Source organism: Tinamus guttatus, unplaced genomic scaffold (assembly GCF_059628265.1).
Source record: "Tinamus guttatus ecotype Peru unplaced genomic scaffold, ASM5962826v1 Tinamus_guttatus_pri_ptg000307l, whole genome shotgun sequence".
NCBI classification, from domain to species: Eukaryota; Metazoa; Chordata; class Aves; order Tinamiformes; family Tinamidae; genus Tinamus; species Tinamus guttatus.
This window is the reverse complement of record NW_028288841.1, coordinates 4217819-4235000: the sequence shown is the minus strand read 5'-3', so window position 1 is coordinate 4235000 and position 17182 is coordinate 4217819. Positions and strand designations below refer to the sequence as shown.

The 17182-nt window shown below is 47.6% G+C and overlaps 2 protein-coding genes across 2 annotated transcripts in view; both read left to right on the top strand.

Moving 5' to 3' along the window:
• The window catches only part of ADAMTS9 (ADAM metallopeptidase with thrombospondin type 1 motif 9), a 68030-nt gene extending 62263 nt beyond the window's left edge, over nt 1–5767 (top strand). Inside the window, exons 37-40 of the mRNA XM_088528284.1 lie at nt 1463–1554; nt 2882–2986; nt 4760–4854; nt 5264–5767. Of these exons, the coding sequence (XP_088384410.1) occupies nt 1463–1554; nt 2882–2986; nt 4760–4849 (287 nt within the window). The 3' untranslated portion in view covers nt 4850–4854; nt 5264–5767. The remainder of the gene's footprint in view (nt 1–1462; nt 1555–2881; nt 2987–4759; nt 4855–5263) is intronic.
• Nucleotides 5768–13985: 8218 nt separating this feature from the next.
• The window catches only part of PRICKLE2 (prickle planar cell polarity protein 2), a 92917-nt gene continuing 89720 nt past the window's right edge, over nt 13986–17182 (top strand). Inside the window, exons 1-2 of the mRNA XM_088528273.1 lie at nt 13986–14061; nt 14476–14561. Coding sequence (XP_088384399.1) covers nt 14020–14061; nt 14476–14561 — 128 coding nt within the window. The 5' untranslated portion in view covers nt 13986–14019. The remainder of the gene's footprint in view (nt 14062–14475; nt 14562–17182) is intronic.

The following is a 17182-nucleotide window of genomic DNA, read 5'->3' as shown; positions in this document are numbered from 1 at the left end:
GCAAGCCAACAGAAGCGGTCTAGCGAGCAATGTGCCTGAGCTCTCCTGTTGCAGAGCTGCTTTCCAACTCGGTCACTGGTTTCCTGCTTCATGCCTAGAGCGGATACCTTGCATAAATCAGAAATGCTATTATTTCCCCCTAATACAGGAAAAAGAAGTTATGACAGTTGCTGCTGCACTTGTTATGCAGAACGAATATTTGTGAATAATAATTTGTGTGCTCCCAGCAGAGGAGTTGATTTTTGGAAGGATTTTGTTTCATTTAGCATCCTGTTATCAGACCAGACTCAGACCTCAAACACAACCAGGGAGGAGCAGCTCCCCCACCCCATTTTGCATCAGATGCCACCTCTGGGACCGGGGACGCTGCTCCTGGCTGGTGCTGGCATTGGTGCTGTGGAGACTGTTGGCCAAACGTAAAGGACAGAGGAATGCATTTTACCCATTTTTTTTCCAATGCAGACTTTGCACTGGAAAAAAATGGAAAAAGCAGACTGGACTTCAGTTCTGCAATATAATTCATAAGCCTGTCGCTCCCACCAGCATTGGTGCAAGCTGGGAGCATCTTCCCAATCCCAGGAGGAACCAGCAGCATGCATTAGGGATAGAGTTTTGATCACTTCAGCAATTTCCAGCGAATATCTCAAATACACAACATAGCGTAGGGGAGATTTTTTTAACAGCTCAGTTGTCTCTTATAAAGTGACTCTTTATCCCATAGTTGCTTCTCACCCTGTTCTCAAGCCATGAGACCTCCCAGACTATTAATCTGCAAAAAGCTACTAACAGTCTGTAAATGCTCCACTGGAAAGATCCCAAGGGAACTACCCCCCGGGGGAATTTGATACCACCTCTCTTTGCATTTCAAAAGGAGCTGGGCACCTACCTCTGTCAGGCAGAGCTATCTCAAATCCCCATCTAAATGAGTCTGTTAAGAGCCATCCAGAGCAAAATACCCAAATTCCCTTTGAAACTCAGTCTCTGTTGACTGGGACATAGAGACCGCAGGTCTGGAAGCAGATGCGGGACAAGTTTTGAGGCAGTGTTTTGCTTTTATTTAGTAAGAAGATTTAGCAAGTCTCATGTCCTTTTTGTATGTGGTTGGTTCAAATCACTGGGAAGTTTTCTGATAGAGCAATATAACCCAAGTCATGGGTTCTAGTTTTGTTGTTATTTATACCCAGGCCCTAAATTGCTGGTGTACCTGCATAGACCTGTGCATGTGAGCATATGAGCATCCCATTAAACTCAGTGAGACTTCTCACCTGCCTAGAGATACATGCGTGATGATTTCAGGGTTTAATATTAAAAATCCAGCAGATGAGATCTTGACTCTCAAGATCAATGTATGAAACCAGCTCTAGTGGATTTAGGCATTAGTGAAAAAGCCTGTTTACATGTTTTCATCTTTCTGTCTTCCTGCATCTCCCTTTCCTCTTTGTTGATCAACTCTTTTCCACAGCGACTGATTTACAGTTTGCACAGACACATGATGGACGACCTGTTCCTTACGCCACTGCTGGGGACTGCTACAGTGCAGCTAAATGCCCACAGGTATTTGACGACAGTGGTTCTTAGGCATTGCTGCCATTTATTATGTCCAGCCCTCTATTAATTACTCTTGATCATGTCACCCCGACTCCAGTGAGTGTCACATTCTCATCTTGGCTGTCTGAAATTTTTTGTCTGTATGGAAAGTACTTTCAATATTTTCCTACTGAATTGGAGTTATTACCAGGCATCCAGTGGGACCTGCAAAAAGATCTTCTTCAGTGTCCCAGCAGATTGGGAGGAGCAGGGACAGGACTGCTTTTCACAGGGACAGGCACTGTTCCTACAGCCTAGGAAATGCTCCAATAACCATCTGTCTAGCCCAGTTGCTTGGAAGAAATTTGCCTTTCACAGCAACAGACCACAGAGGGCAAATCTCTCCATCTCCTTTCCTCCATCCTTTTGCAGCTGGCATGACTCTGCACAGCTCAGCGGCTTTGGGATTGACTTCTTACCTTGGGAAGGCTCATGCGTGTCAATATGTGTCCACATGACCAGTTTGCTGCCAGCTGAAAATCAGCCTTCCCCAGGCAGCAAGTGCATGGAGCAAAGCTAAGGGGTGTCGGGTAATCTGCAGCATCCACATGGCTGTGGTGGGCTCTAGGTCAGCCTAGGACTAAGGCCAAAGGATCCCTCATCCTGTCTGGAAAGGGGCATCCTGACACAGGACTTGTGGGAAGAAAGAAGGGAGACTTTGGGGAGGATCTACATTGGATGTAGACGTGACCCTTCTTTTTTTTTCCATCCATTTTGTGCATCTTGCAAACAAGAGCAAATAAGTGAAGGATCTTTTTAAGAAAAGAAAGAGAAAGAAATTTTGATTTTACTGAAGCTGCTATTTATAAAATAGCCACTGTTTACTCCATAAATAAATGAAAAAACGGCCAGTGTAAAACCAGGACAAGCGTGCCCTCTCCAGGTGAGGAGGGAGAAGGAAGAGTGGGGGGACTGTCCCCAGCAGCTGCTGGAGCATCAGGCACCACAGCCTGCCATGGGAAAGCCAAGGATGCCCTCAGCTGGCAGAGCGAGAAAAAGCAGTGGAAAACCTAGGGGAAAAAAAAAAAAAAAAAAAAAAAAGGCACTGAAATATGGAGAAAAAAGCCCCTCCTTTCCTGCAGCCACAAAGCCAAGAAGAAATTCCTAACGCGAGACATGCTGCGATTTGTACAATCCTGGCTAACCGCTCTCAGAGCTATGGAAAATTGCAAGTTTTGCCCATGAGATTGTGTTGGAAAAGTGACACAGGGGCAAGCTGCAGCGAGGCTGTGTGCCATGCCCCAAGGCTGGTCACTTTGGAGCTAATCAGGCTTCTCTGCTTGTTTTTTTTTAGGGTCGCTTCAGCATCGACCTCTACGGAACGGGCCTGTCGCTAACAGGAACGGCCAAGTGGCTCTCGCAAGGGAATTACGCGGTGTCAGAAATTCAGAAATCCCCCGTAAGTTTTAATTCTCATGGCACTCGCACCTGCTAAAGGGAAGCTCCTAATTGCCTCCGGTCACGTTGTCTTTCATAGCAGCGTTCCTCTGAGTGAAGACCATTTAAAAAAAAAGAAAAAAATCCAACATCCGACATGAGAAATGAAGTGTCACTCATAATTGTAGGCGAGGTGGGGGGTGGCCCTGGCGGGTTTAACTCCATCTGAATTATTGCAGTTAATTAGTGAGCCTGCTTAACCGTGAAGCTGGAGACACTGAGCGCTGTGGGGCTGACATGTCTTTAATTAGTTGTCTGAGTTGTCCAGCAAGGAGCCCGTGCGCAGCGTGCGGGACTGGCTTCACTGGCTGCATTTGGGTGCAGAACAGTCCCCATAAAGCGAGACACGAAGCACTGGGGTGGGCTGCGAGCTTAAGGTGTTTGCTTAAAAATGATAGGCAGGACTTGACAAGACCAACTGTTGTCTTGCAAGAGAGGGTCTTAAGTACCAAGTGAGTTGTTCCAAAATATGACTAATAAAATACAAGGCACATGTGCCTTCCATCTCATCTCCTTGCAAGAGATCAGAGTCACCCCAGTTTTTACGGAATCAAAGTGGATGAGGTCAGAAGGGACCTCTGGAGATCACCTAGTCAAGTAGCATTACCTGGAGCTATCGTCCATGACCCAGTCCAGTCCTCTCCATCTCCATGGCTCTGGGGAGTCCCTTGCCAATGGGGCTCTTAAAGGACTGTTTTCAACAGAACTGAATGTTGCTGGTCAGATCACGTTGTGCTAAAAAATCCTCCCATGCAGTTACATTGGGGCCAGCAAGATGCCCCCCAGGGGAGTTTTGGGAGTTGCTGTGCTCTTCCTCTCCCCTTCAGAAAGGAGAAGCCAGCGCAGCTGACTTGGGGCTGCAGAGACAAGAGTGACACAAATACGGCTGTCAGAATTAAATTGAACCATAAGGGACAGGGAGTCTAAGAGATGACTCTTACCTTGATCACTCGGTGACATCTGTCAAGCGCCGCTTCACAGGCGTAATTGCTGGCAGGAGCAGGAGAAAGAAGGGAATAGCAAGAAAAGATGATAGCAGCCTGCTGCAATCACTGATCAATAGTGTCAAGGACAGCATGGAGTTCGTTTAGAAATAAATGCTTTGAGCAAGCTTGTCTTGCACTTAAGCCCAATTTTCTGGTAATTGAGGGTTGAATTCTCCTCGAGAAGACTGCACAGAGGTGCCAAAAGGAAGGCCAGATGTAGATCTCACTTATGCCAGTATTAATCTATCGACTCAAAACTGGAGCTATCCCAAGCACTGCTCCAAGCTCTCCTTGGTCTCAACCTTCATGGATTTTTCTCGTTAATGTCTTCAAATACTCTTTCCTTGCCCTGTCACAAGTCAGGTGCTGTTGTTGTCCAGATGTGTTTTCTCCTGCATGAGTTAACAACTAGTTACTCACTGTGGGGGCAATTTAGAGAAGGCAGATGGATGTTCTGGAGTTTTCCCTTCAAATGGCCTTCTCCTTGAACACGTTTCCATGTGATAAATCAAAAATGCCCTTTCTTATTTGCATTCACCATCTGACCTGGTAGTATTAAAGGCAATTACATTTGCATGCATTTAAATATAACCTGATTTTGTAATGGGTTTGGTGCATAATTTGTTTTCTTCCCAAGACATTTTCTATTAAAAATCCTGACTAGAATAACCCATGTCTGGACCTTTAGCAGCACGACGTTCCTGAGCGTTTACCCTGCTGTGAGATATTATTTCTGATTTTGCCTGCAGGATGGTACCAAAGTAGTAGGAAAATGTGGCGGTTACTGTGGAAAATGTACTCCATCGTCCGGAACAGGCCTTGACGTTCAAGTGTTATAGCAATGGTAGGTTCCCAGACCTCTCTGAATTAGGGGAAGCCTTTGCAAGGATGTCCTCTGAGAGGAACAGATTGGACAATGTTTTCAGAAGTGTCTGATTTCCCCAAATCTGCTCATCATTAGACCTACAGTTTAGGTTCTTGAGCCTCACGGAAAGCCAGTGGAGCAAGGGTTGAGAAGCTCTTTGGGATCTGTGCCTTAAGCCTGTGGTTACTGGGGTTTTTGTGTAATACTCTCAAAAAATGCCCAAACAGTTGTGCCGAACTGCTAGATGCTGCAGTGCCTTATGGAAACCGTTCCAGCATTCCGGTATCGAGGCAGGCAGCCTTGTTCTCATTTCCATCTCGGCACTTAGGGGTTTTGGAGACGAAGCTGATGATCTTTCTCTAATGCACAGCTTGTCTCTGTTTTCCAGGGTCTCTGCAAGCAGACAGCTGAGCTGAGATGGATGAAGGATAGCGATGCAATACCTCTGCCTTCCACTTTTTTTAAAAAAATCTGTTTATGTGTGTATATAGATTGCATATTCTTAATGTACAGTATAATATTTATGTTTGGAATTATTTATTTTGATTTAATATTTTTGTACGTAAAATCATTATATTAAGGCTGCTTTTCCTATTTTTAATTTTTTATTGTTAAATCCTGCAGTCAAACCACTGCATTTTACGTACTCTACATTATATGTAGCATTATGACAAGTGATACTTTATTGTCACTGTATTCAGTTGTTTACTTTCAATCAGTAATTTTCCTTCGGTTATGGGCTGCTCTGGCCCTTAACGGTGCTACACAATCTGCATAGGGGTATTTTTGGCATTTCAATCTGTCTTTGTGCAAGGAAAATAGACAAGATGTGCTTAAATTTTATTTTAGCAATCAGGCCGACAGCACTCAAGGAAAACACGACAATGAATACAGTGCTAGTTGCATTAGCAATCTTTATCTTCTAGGTATGTTTTGAATTTCACATGACCTCTGTGGCCAGTGCTAAGAGTCACTGGTTTGGTGCTAACATGGTATTTATTAACGCTCTGTAGTTGTAGATACTTTAATCCAGTGCCTTTACCAGTGAAAACAGGAAGAAAGCAGAAAAAAAACAGGCAGCCTGTTCCAATAAATATTGACCATCCATTTTGGAAAACTCATGAGAACAGATTGCGAAGTTGAACCCCTTTTTTTTTGTAGGTCTACTGAAAGAGCTTTCATTTTGGGGGGAAAAAACGGGGGAAAAATAGGAAAAGAGTGAATTTCTCTGCTAATTGCATGTGCCGCGGTGCTTCCAAGCTCCATCTGGAAGCGGGGGCACTAGCGCATCCGAGAGAGCCTGACGAGGCCGTATGCTCGCTGGGCTGCTCCATACAGGAATCACTGCCAGAACGGGACGAGGAGCCGCTCACGCTCCCCACCGAGCAGGGTGGCATCGGGGACCCGTGCAGGGACACAAGGGCACCCGATGCCTCCTGCTCGCGCGCAGTCCACGCGCGTGGCTCCAGGGCTGCTTGCAGCAAGACCGCTCGGTGTTCACAGATCCCAATGCCTAATCCTGCATCACTGCCCACATTCCTGGAAAGGCCCCGGCGCTCGCGGCACATCCCCGGGATGCAGGGAGCGAGCGCCGCCTCGCCTGTACATAGCCTGCCGCTTACGGCTCCGCTAGCTTGCGAACGGGGGTGATGTGACCAGGTTATTTTTGTAGTCTATGACTATGTCCTGTATCTTTCTCTGTGTTTTGCCTTAGCAATAGGAAGATAGTGTCCATTCATTGCACGCTCGGGGGCAAGGAGGAGCCCAAAGCCTAAGTTTGGTTGGGGTTTTTTTCTGTTCTCTCTCTCTTTTTTTTTTTTTTTTAGCAAAAAATTGCTAGCCTTTTGGAAGACCAAAGAGGCTTATCTGCTGATTTGGATAAGTCTCTGAAGTTGAGGTGCAGCTACTTAAAAAAAAATATCCCAACCTTCGGGGTCTCTCGTGAGTCTTTCATCTGCTGCCACGCTGTTCCCATCACTCATGACAGGACGGGGAATCGCTTTGTGGCCCAGCAGCAGGATCCAGAGCTGTAAATGCTAAGATTCCCGGGAAATGGTGCTCTGCACACACTCGTGTGTCCCTGCACAGCTCCGCCGTGCGCACAAGAGGGAATGAGACTATCTTGCTCATAATTTTTTTTTGGTGTTGTTGTTTTATAGTACATAAAATAAGTGGTATCATCGTATGTTAGAAAGACTGATATTTCACCTATTCTGTATGCTTATGGGTAGCAGTAATAAATTATGCGTTTCTGAGAAAATGCCAAAAATACTGTTTCAAAGAAAAAAAAAAGGGAAAGGAATAGTAAAGGAATAGTGATTTTTTTTTAATAATTATTGCTCATGTATAACTTCTATAGGGGAAAAGGGAAAATTGCACTATGAACTTTAGGGATAAACATTGGTGCTTAGAAAGTACAGGCATATTATATTTTCGCTAATGAAGTGAATGGCTATTTATATTTAAAAAGTATTATTTAGACCTGTACACATTCCTTTCTACCATATTGTTTCATAACGGTTATTAACAGAGCAAGAGAAACCTAAAAAATAAAAAAAGGGGGCGGGGAAATGATAGAACCTGATCTTTTGAATCATTAATGGGTTTCATTAAATAGGAACAAGTTTTGAGAACCAGAGACATTCCTTGTTCAGGAAACAATTCTGGGCCTTGTATATCAATGCCATTATTTTTCTACATTTTTTTTCGTAAGCACTTTGCTGTACAGTGTTTCTTTTCTCTCTGATTATATTCAAAAGGAAATGAAAAAAAAAAAAACTGTAAGACACGTCTGTATGGTCTTTCTGCATTTGCCATCGTATTTCAATACCTGTGTGCTATTATAGAAGCAAAATACTTTGTACACAAGGGAATAATACATTGAATGGTAAACGTTCACGTCTGTGCCAGTGTTTATTTCCCAGGCTTTGGGTCACTTGTCGGATTGTCTCGTGCAAAGGGAATGAGGGAAAATAATATTCCCACATCCCCTGACTCCTGCCCAGTCACTCCTGGCTCCTTGAGGTCCTGTTGCTTTAGACCTTTCTGAACATGTTATGGCCCCTGATCCTGCGCCGTCCTCCTCTCCCCTGATCAAATACCTGAAGCTTTGGTACACCAAAATATTTCAGTGTGTGCCATCATGCTAGACTGTTGGAAATAGTTATCTTGCAGCATCTAGTTTTAAATTGGGGGATTTACTATAAAACTTTATTCTCCTGCATTTTCATGCTTTGAAAATAATACTGAAAAAATGAGAGAGGTAGAAATGAACTGCAAGGACAGGCTGGGGTTTGAAAGATGAATTTTGCACAGAGGCCCTTACAGGCCTTGACTCTTCCTGACACGACTCCACTTGCTGAGGAGATGATTGAGGGCTGACTTGGAGGAAGCATTTCCGCAATGGGAAGGTTAAGGTGAGACAGTTCTCCCTTTTACCAAGTGCAGAAATTCAAAGAAAAATAATAGTCCCTCTTAGCAATGACAGTCATTTACACTTGAAGCAGCTCAGCCGAAGGGATAAGTTCTCCCATCACTTAGACTTCTCAAATCAAGAGAAATGCCTTTTAAATGAGCACATTAAGGTTTCTCCAGAATTGCTAACCTTAGTAGCTGTTGTTGTTTAGAAGGAGGGGATAAGTCAGTCTCTTTGCTGTACAAATTCTAGGATACAGCTCTCTAGCTTGTGTCCTGCAGGAAGAAGATCACCAAAAAATAGTGCCTGTTGGTCTTGGACCATTTTCCAAGTGAATACCTAAATTTCCATTGCTGAATACCTAAAGCGATGAGAATCATGGCATTCAGGCAGCATATTTAGATGAAAAGTTTCTGACTTCTCTTTGCAATATTGATATGAGGGATGCTGATGAGGTATATTTGGCCTTCATAGAATAGTTTGAGTTCCCATTCAAAGCTGCTTGTTTTCAGGGCTATTTTATATTGCCAAACACAATGCCCTCTTTTAAGAAAGTCAAAACAAGAATGGAATACTGTTTTGAACTAACTTGTGTGTGCTTCCTATACTTTATTTCCTGGGATTTTTTTTTCTTTCTGTCTCTTTCTAGTTATCAATATTGGTTCTGGGGTGTTTAGACACGTGATGTATTGAATGTACATACACAGAGATCACATTTAGACCATTTTTAAGCCAAGTGGAAATGGATTTCTGCTTTGTGAAGCTCACTTAGTAGCTGCTCCTTCAAGGCTATGGCTGGGTGTGGAGCGTGTAGGCTGAGCCACGGTGCTGTAAATCTGTTTTTACCGTGACAACCTCAGCTCTGCCGGGTGCCTCCGTGCCCAAATAGTTTTCGTGTTAAGTGTCCTTGCAGGCTTGGGCGTACGCTTAGCTTTAAAGTCTTTGCTAAATTTATGTCACCATCAGTGATGCCAATCTGCAGCTACTTGAATGTTTGTTAGCATTTGCCATCCTCCCCTTGGACGAGGGGTGAGAGGCAGGAGTCAGTAGCACAATCCCTGAACACGCTCCTTGTATGGCTGTGCTGGGGGAGGCTCTGGGCATGTTCTGCCTTGAAATCATCACTTGGCTCCATTCACATGCTTATAATTTCCTCATCCTCCTTTAATCTGTGGCTATGTTTCAGATGAGCAATTAAATTAATCAGGCCTTTGCTGCATTGTCCTTTACTAATCCATCCTCGCTGCCTTGCTGACCTTTTCTCTTTGAAGCTGTTCGCTTGATGGCTTCCTTCCCCCCACCCGTATGCAGACAGGATTTTCTTTTTATTTTTTTTCAAGTGAAATGCTTTAATTGCTTTCGCTCAAGGTAGGGACGGCTTCCTGCAAAGAGCTGACGTGCCTGTGCAAGCAGGAGAGCGGGGAGACCTGCTGCAATGGTCTTGGTGTCTGGCCTTTCGCTCAGCGCCTGGACTCACAGTGTTCAGGACATGCAATTGCGTTGTATTTGGTCCAACCAAGACCTGGTGTAACCTGATCAACAGCTAAGAGCATCCAAGGAAACCTTGTCCACAACTGTCCTTCCAGGCCGGTTGAGCAGGGAGATGGTCGTGCTGGCGCATGCTTAGCTTTGGATGCGCTTCTTGGAGATGTTCCTTGGCTCTGCAGAGCCCAAGAAGTCTCATCGTCTTCTGTGGGCTGGTTCTGCTGCGTGTGGAAGGTGCAAGCACGTCGTGTGCATCCACGTAGCTCACCCGAAACTCCTGCCCAGCACCTGGGAGCAGCCACCTTCATCAGGAGCCCCGGATTAGCTGCTCATTTCCTTCTCCTCATCAGCCTTCCTCCACGCCGTGCAAATAGCATGCAAAGGTTTTAAGGCATGGCGCGTATTCACACTTGTTTTTTCTCATTTGATCGTTGCTTTTCAAGAGCTTAAATGTACTGGAGCGCTTAATCTCGGAGCATCACAGGCCGTAGACAGGAGGTAGGGCCTTGGCTATTCTCCTCTTGGCCAAAGAACTGGTATTTCCAGATTGGCAAGAATGGCACAGAGATCAGCAAAAACTGTCCCCCAAAAGCAAAGACATTCCTGACATTTCAGGGATCATGGACATGGTTTTCTGCAAGTTTTACCTTAGATCAGGTATGCAACTTCACAACCACTGGCTGTCTGCTCCTCTTGAGCATCTCGCATGTCAATTTATCGGCAGGTTTCAGTTCTGCAAAAAGAAAAGAAAAAGGGTGTTTGGCTTTCCCCTAGGCAAAAAGTAAAAAGACAAGAAAAAAGACAAGTAGCTTAAAAAAGCAAAGGGCCTTTCCGCCCACAGGATGGCAAATGATTCCTCAGAAGAACCAATAAAAGCTCCTAGTTCATCCGCAGGTGGGTGTCAGGATGACTTCGTTCCCACAGCTGACCCTAGCTCCTGCTCAGCAGGCTGAACCCCAAAGAGATATTTATTTTTATATATATATATGTATATATATATATATATTCTCTCTCTCTCCCTGTTCTTCTGGAATAGTCCTGAACGTGTGGTCCAAACAGAGATGTAGGACAGGGCTCTGCCTTGAGGAATGATGGTGAAGAGTCTCAATTCTGGGACGAGCTGCTGGGCTGCTGGCGGTGAGGGCGGAGGGACACGGAACCCAGAGCCAGAGGGAAGGAAGCAGAGCCGGGATCTGGTCGGAGCCTCCGAGCACAAACACTTCGCCGTGCTGGCAGCAGAGGGCATTGAAGATTGATTTAACGTCCAAGCAGCACGGGATCCACTGAGAACCCTCCACATCCCGTGACTCCAACTTTATTGGGAGAGGGTGACTTTTTTTCCTTTTTTTTCCCCCACTGCTTTTTTTTTTCCTCTCTCTTTAAAAGTTTTTTTCCCAGCTCCTAACTCCACAGCAGGCGGTTGTCTCAGTGCAGTAGAGCTGCTCTCGAAGTTTTATGGGCGTGAAGTCCAGCTCCAAAATGCTATTTATGGGCAAACTGAAGACTGCCTTCAAAATTAACAATAGATGACTATAAATCTTACTCAGTTACCTAGCAACTAGCACAGCCAAATGCTAAGGTTAAAAGGAGAGGGGTTATTTGGAACTACCTTGGCGAGTACATAATGGCCCCTTGCATTCCTGGGTGGGAGGACAAAACATAATCATGTCATATTTACAAATCACTGTATTGATGGAAGAAATAATATGAAATTATTCATTGCTGGTTTAACCAAAATAAATGACAAATAATAAAAAAAGCTTATATTTTACCCAGATGGCTGTGCTAAACAGTCCCTGCTCGCATAGAGCAGCCTGCAGCAGGATCCTGCTAAGACGCTGAGCTCACTTTGCTCTTGGTTTCTGACATGTGAAGTGTGTGTGCGGCAGATTAAGGGTGTAATAAATGCTCAAAGTACATTTGACCGGTGTGAATCTGATGGAATATGTTCAAGAAAACCTACGCAGTGAAAAAAAAAAAAAAAAAAAAAAGTAGCATAGCATGATTCATCCAGGCCTGGGTTCCTGTTATGCACAGCACAGACTGAGACTCCATGTCCTACCTCAAATGAGGGTTTATGCATAATATTCTCTGCCAGCAGCAATTGGAAGGTCTTGCAGCCAAAATGAGTGGAAGCACTGATTTTTCACCCTTTCAGGAGACCCTTGCAAGGGCACATTTACACACCAATGACGGGGCTTTGGTGTGCAGGGACCGAAGAAAGCTTTTTTGGCTTGTCCAGGCACTTCATGTGTGTACTGCAGTGCCCTGGGGTACAATAAACCTGTATTTCTGTAATATTGGGTATTACATACTGGGGTATAATACTGGGGAGGGGAAGCAGGGAATGAACATTCCTGTCATTTTCTTGCCCTCTGTGATCCCTAACTCTGGGAGAGGAAAAGGAGCCCTCCTCACAGCACAGGAGTGGGTTTGGGGATGAGAAAGGCTGCAAGACATGTCAGTGCTGGATGGACTCAGTTGAAACAAGAACGGGATGGGGAGAAGATGTATGGAATAATTTCAGTGTCAGAAACAACAGTTTGTCAGATAAAGTGTCTGGCATATATTATCTACACTTTTTTTTTTCTTTTCATGAGCCTATCTGGCAGTAGTATCTGGCACCCTCCCACCCCAAGCTGAGTCCTGCTCGAGCAGAGAATTCACTCCGTTTTAACAAAAAAAACTTTGGAAAGTGCCTTTTGCAGCAGCACAGGTAGACCTGGAGCTGTCTGTCCCTGCCAGCCCCTCCGGCGATGCCAGGACATGATCACCCCTGTCCTGCGCACGGCGAGCGCTGTGCGTGGGAGCGCGTTTCCCGGGAGCTCTCGGCAGCTTTTCCGGGGGAGGAAGGAGCGGAGCGTTAAGGCCAGCGCGACACCGTCTCCAGCCTGCATCCCTGGGGGGATGTGCTCCTTCTGCGGCTCTCGCAATGCGGCATTCGAGCAGCCCAGAAACGCGGATGGGACCCTCCAGAGGGATAGGGAGCTTGGAAAGATGGGATCTCCCTAGGGCACCGGTGTCACCGGACACTTCTGCCACGAGGGGCTGCTCTCAGAGGACCCGGGGGCACCGAGCGGTCCTGTGACTGCCCCCAGTGCCAGCCAGGGCAGTGGCCTCCCCTCAGGAATTTACCCAGCCTTGACTTACTTTTTCTGCTTTAAACTCCTAGCCAACGTCCTCAGCAGGCACCTTATTGAGGGCGCACAGCACTGCTTGCAAAAGCAGACGTAATTAGAAAGGATTTGCGGGTCACCTTTAAAGCATTTCCCACAGCACGCTGGATCTTGTTATAAGTCCTATATCCAATAAGGCTTTTATTTCAGCAGTTCTAATTGGAGTTTTAAATATTCTGAGTCTTACACAAGACGCCCCAAAGTGGTGGCAGAACTCAGGCCCTCTCCTGCAAGATGTCCGTTTCCTGCAGTCCCCTTGACCTTCAGTAGAGATGACAGTAACTTAGCACCCTCAATAGTACATATAGGAGGTGCAATATATATGTTAGGACATTTTGATATGAGCTTGAAGCCCATGCCACCATGGGGTGCCCACTGTGGGACAAGATGTGCGTGTATTTGCAAGGATTGCCCCCACCCTGGAGTTTATATATGTCTATACCAGCAGGTGCGAGAAGGAAAACTAGAAGGAAAAGCAGGGAGAGAAAATTTGGCAAAAGGTGCTTCATTCCCTGCTAATAATTTGCTAATAACTGTGGAAGAAGTCACTGCTCAGCGTGCAATGAAGAGCAGCTCAGTGGGGATCTGGGCTGCTTGTCCTGGTCACTGAAACCCCCCCATGCTGCACAGACTGGTGAATGGTGCAGCCAGAGATATAACCTCGGCCTTGGCCCCCTGAGCCCAACACCCTTCGTGGCTACATGATCCCATCCCGCTCTCAGAAATTCCTCTTTTTTTTCCTAAAATTCCTTTTTTTTTCTTTTCCTGAAAACTCTTGCTGCAGAGCGTTTTGCTCACGTCTCACCGCCGGGCGCACCCGGGCCGGCTCCCCAGCGTGACGACGCCCGCCAGCTATGGGGGCGCGGCGCGGGCGGTTCACTCTGAAGCGGAGTGATGACAGCGCGGCGCGGCGGGGGCGGGAGCGGCGCGCGCGGGCCGGGTTCTGCCAGGGCGGCGCCTGCCGGGCCGGGGGGCGGGCAGGGGAAGGGGCGGCCGCGGGGGCGGGACGGGGCGGTGCGGGCCGCGCACTCCGCTCCGCTCCGCTCGGCTCCGCGCGCCTCTGCTGCCATGTTCGGCCGCGGCTCTCGCAAGCGGCTCTCGGGCCGCGCGGTGAGTGCGGGGAGGGGGGGTCTCTGCCGTCCGCCCCTTCTTCCTCCTCCTCCTCACCCTCCTCCTGCCCCGGCGCCGCCGTCCGCCCCGCGCGTGGGTGCGCTGGGTGCCCCCGTGCCCTGTCCCCGCGCGTGCTGCTCCCGGCTGTCCCCTCAGCTCGTGGATGTGTCCCCGCCGTCCCAACTGTGCTGCTCGCCCCCCGGGGTGTCCCTATTCCCCATGGATGTGCCCGTGGGCCTCCTCTCCCTATGCATGTGCCCCCCACCTCGAGTTTTGGTGTCCCCGGCCCTAGGTCTGCTGCACCCCAAGTGCCCTCCCGCCCCGCAGGTACGGGTGCTCCCTCTGCCCCCCAGCCCAGCTGTGGGTGCCCTCCACCTTGTCCCCGCTCCAGGTGACCCCTCTGCTCCGTTGCAGTTCTCGGCGCCGGGGGAGCCGGAGCGGGGCCAGCCTTGCAACACCTGCGGGGACCAGTGTCCCGGCTTCGCGCTGCACAAGTGGAGGTAAGAACCGCCCCGCGCGCCCCTCACCGCGGCTCCTTGGTGGCTCCCGCCGGCAGCGTCCCGGGGCGCGTCCCTGTCCCGGCTCGCCTGGGGGGTGAATCCGGCTTGTCGGGAGCATCGTGTTGGGCTGAAACGTGTTCCCTGCCCTACCTGGGATGGGAGTGCGCCGTGTACCCAGCGAGTGTTACTTTGGCTTGGGGGATTATTTTATTTTTATTTTTTGCTTTTTTGTTTTCTCCCTGCTTTAAAAACTACTTGCACCCCGAGCCCAGGGCAGATGAAGGCCAGGTCCTGGAGCAACCTGGTGCATTTTCACCAAGGGCAAGAGGCTCCTGCTTGCAGCCCTCATTTTCCCTTTATGCCCAGTGCCAAAATAGACAGGGCAACCCCTCAACAGGTTGCATGTGTCGGAAAAAGGTGTGTGTTTAGCTATTTTTGGCCTGTATTTCCCATCATACGAGTGCACGACCTCGGGCTTCCCCCTCCCTGTGTTGTCTTGTCTGGAAGCGAGTTTCCTGCTCAAGGGTGACTGGGGACTTGGTGCTATTAAATCTCCTGGACCATGAGCTCCTGGGTTAGTAGGTCGGGGAGGCCTCCGTGGCCTTTTAACCTTATTTTGCAGGGTATGCCCTTTTTTTTGGCATCTGCTCGACTTCTTGGGCACCTCGTGCAGAATAAAATGCGGGCTGTGGGCGAGGAGAGGGCACCGGGCTGGTTTGCAAGCACTGACTCGCATCTAAAGGTTGAGCCTCGCAAAGCAGCGTTCAGGATGCAGCTGGGATTGGGGCTCAGGTGGCTCTTGTTGTGGTCCTCCAGCCCCTGGGCGCCCCATGCCACTGAATCCCACCTGGCACCTCTGGAAGAGAAGGTGGCCACATGTTCTGCTCGGAGAACTGATGCTGCATCGGTTCTCCAAGTTAATAGATTTGTAAGGTCACCCCAAACATTTCTATTTTTTCTTCTTCTTCTCTCCCTTGGGGGCTTATCAGAGCCTCTGTGTGTCCTAGCTTTCCTCCCCGCTGAGCCTGGGGCTAGCAGGGGCTGTCACACAGGTGCTTTGTAAAGTTGAAAAGCACCAAAGAGAACTTTTAACTGTGGACTGTAAAGAGATAGGATGGTCATCGAGGCTGCTCTGGCTGCAGTCTCGGGCAGGGTGCAATGCTGGGGGTTGCTTTTCACTATGTCCAAGCGTGCAGCTACCTGGCAATGGGGCTTTGGTACCCATTTGCTGAGCACCAGTTCTCAAGCTGCTTTCAGGCAGCCCTGGCTATTTGGGGAGCCAAGTTTGGGGTGTCGTGGCTCTGCTCGGGGTGATGGGTCTCCCGCTCTGCCACGTGTGCTGGATGCTGCTGAATCCGAGTGGCACCTGCCTGGGTATCTCCTGGGTTTCCCCCAACACCAGCCAGGGTTTCTGCTCTAATCGGGGGGCTCCGATAGCCTTTCCTTGGGAAGGAAGGGGTTAGCCTTGCCCACAGCATGGGAGGGCTCGGATTAGGGTTAGGATGTGCAGGGGTCAGGTCCATCCGCTGCTGGTGGCTCTCGGTCCTGCTGAGCTGAATTATGCTCCGATCACGGATGCCTTGTGCAGGGAGCTGGAGAAGCCCAGAGCCCTCCTTCATCTGCATTCGTGCCTAATTGCCTCGATACAAGAATAATTAGGCAATTAAAGCAAATAAAGGCAACCTATTTGCCTCCTGAAGCAAAACACAATGGAGAGGAAGTACATGCATTTGTTACTAGTGAGTGGTCTATTAATGCCCAGGACTTGTAAGCAGGCAAATTATTAATAATAGCTATTTCTGTAGGTCACAAATGTGTTCAGGGGACTTTCTCCCGTGCGCAGTGTGGCGAGGTCCCTCGCTCATGCTGGGGGTGTCTGCAAACATCTTCCCATGCAGACTGAAAGCAGGAGAACACAGTGGTTTGCAAGGAGAGGCAGCGATTAAGTCTTCAAACACAGATCAATTAACCACCAGAGATTCATAAGCCTTTTTGTAAGCCTTTAAGAGCAGAGTTTTGCTGATAAATGTGAATTTGATTTATTTATTTATTTTCCTTCAAAAATGGGTATTGGTGACTTTCTTTGGGGAGAAGGAAAAGAATTTGTAAGCTTGCAGGCACTCAAATGGGAATCTTCCCTGCTGTTGATGCCAGCATTGCGTATGTGTAATTATGCAGGACTACTACCTGAGCACCTGAGATTTTCTTTTTTAAAGCCTGGTCTGTATGGCCATTTCATCAAGCAGGCAAATTGCTTCGTCAAATGCCAAAGATATCTGCCCTTAAATTCCCTCAAATGCTCCCTTTCTCAGATGGAGAGATGGTGTTGAGAGCTGGTTGAATTTATCATTCTTGGAAGAATATGCATACTTCCTCGGCCAAGGAGATCACTCAGGAAGAATAAATGTATCCTACAGAACTGTTTTCTTTTCAGAGTAAAACCACTCTCCACTGGTGGTGGTTTATAGGGGGGGGAAAAAATGAAAGGGGATTCCAAAGTAATTAAAAAAAAAAAAAGCCTTGATTTTAGAATATATTTGTGTATCTTTGCAATCTTAAATTGTAATCCCAAATACAAGTTAGTCGATGAATTTTCTGCTAATGTGTTTGCATACTTATTA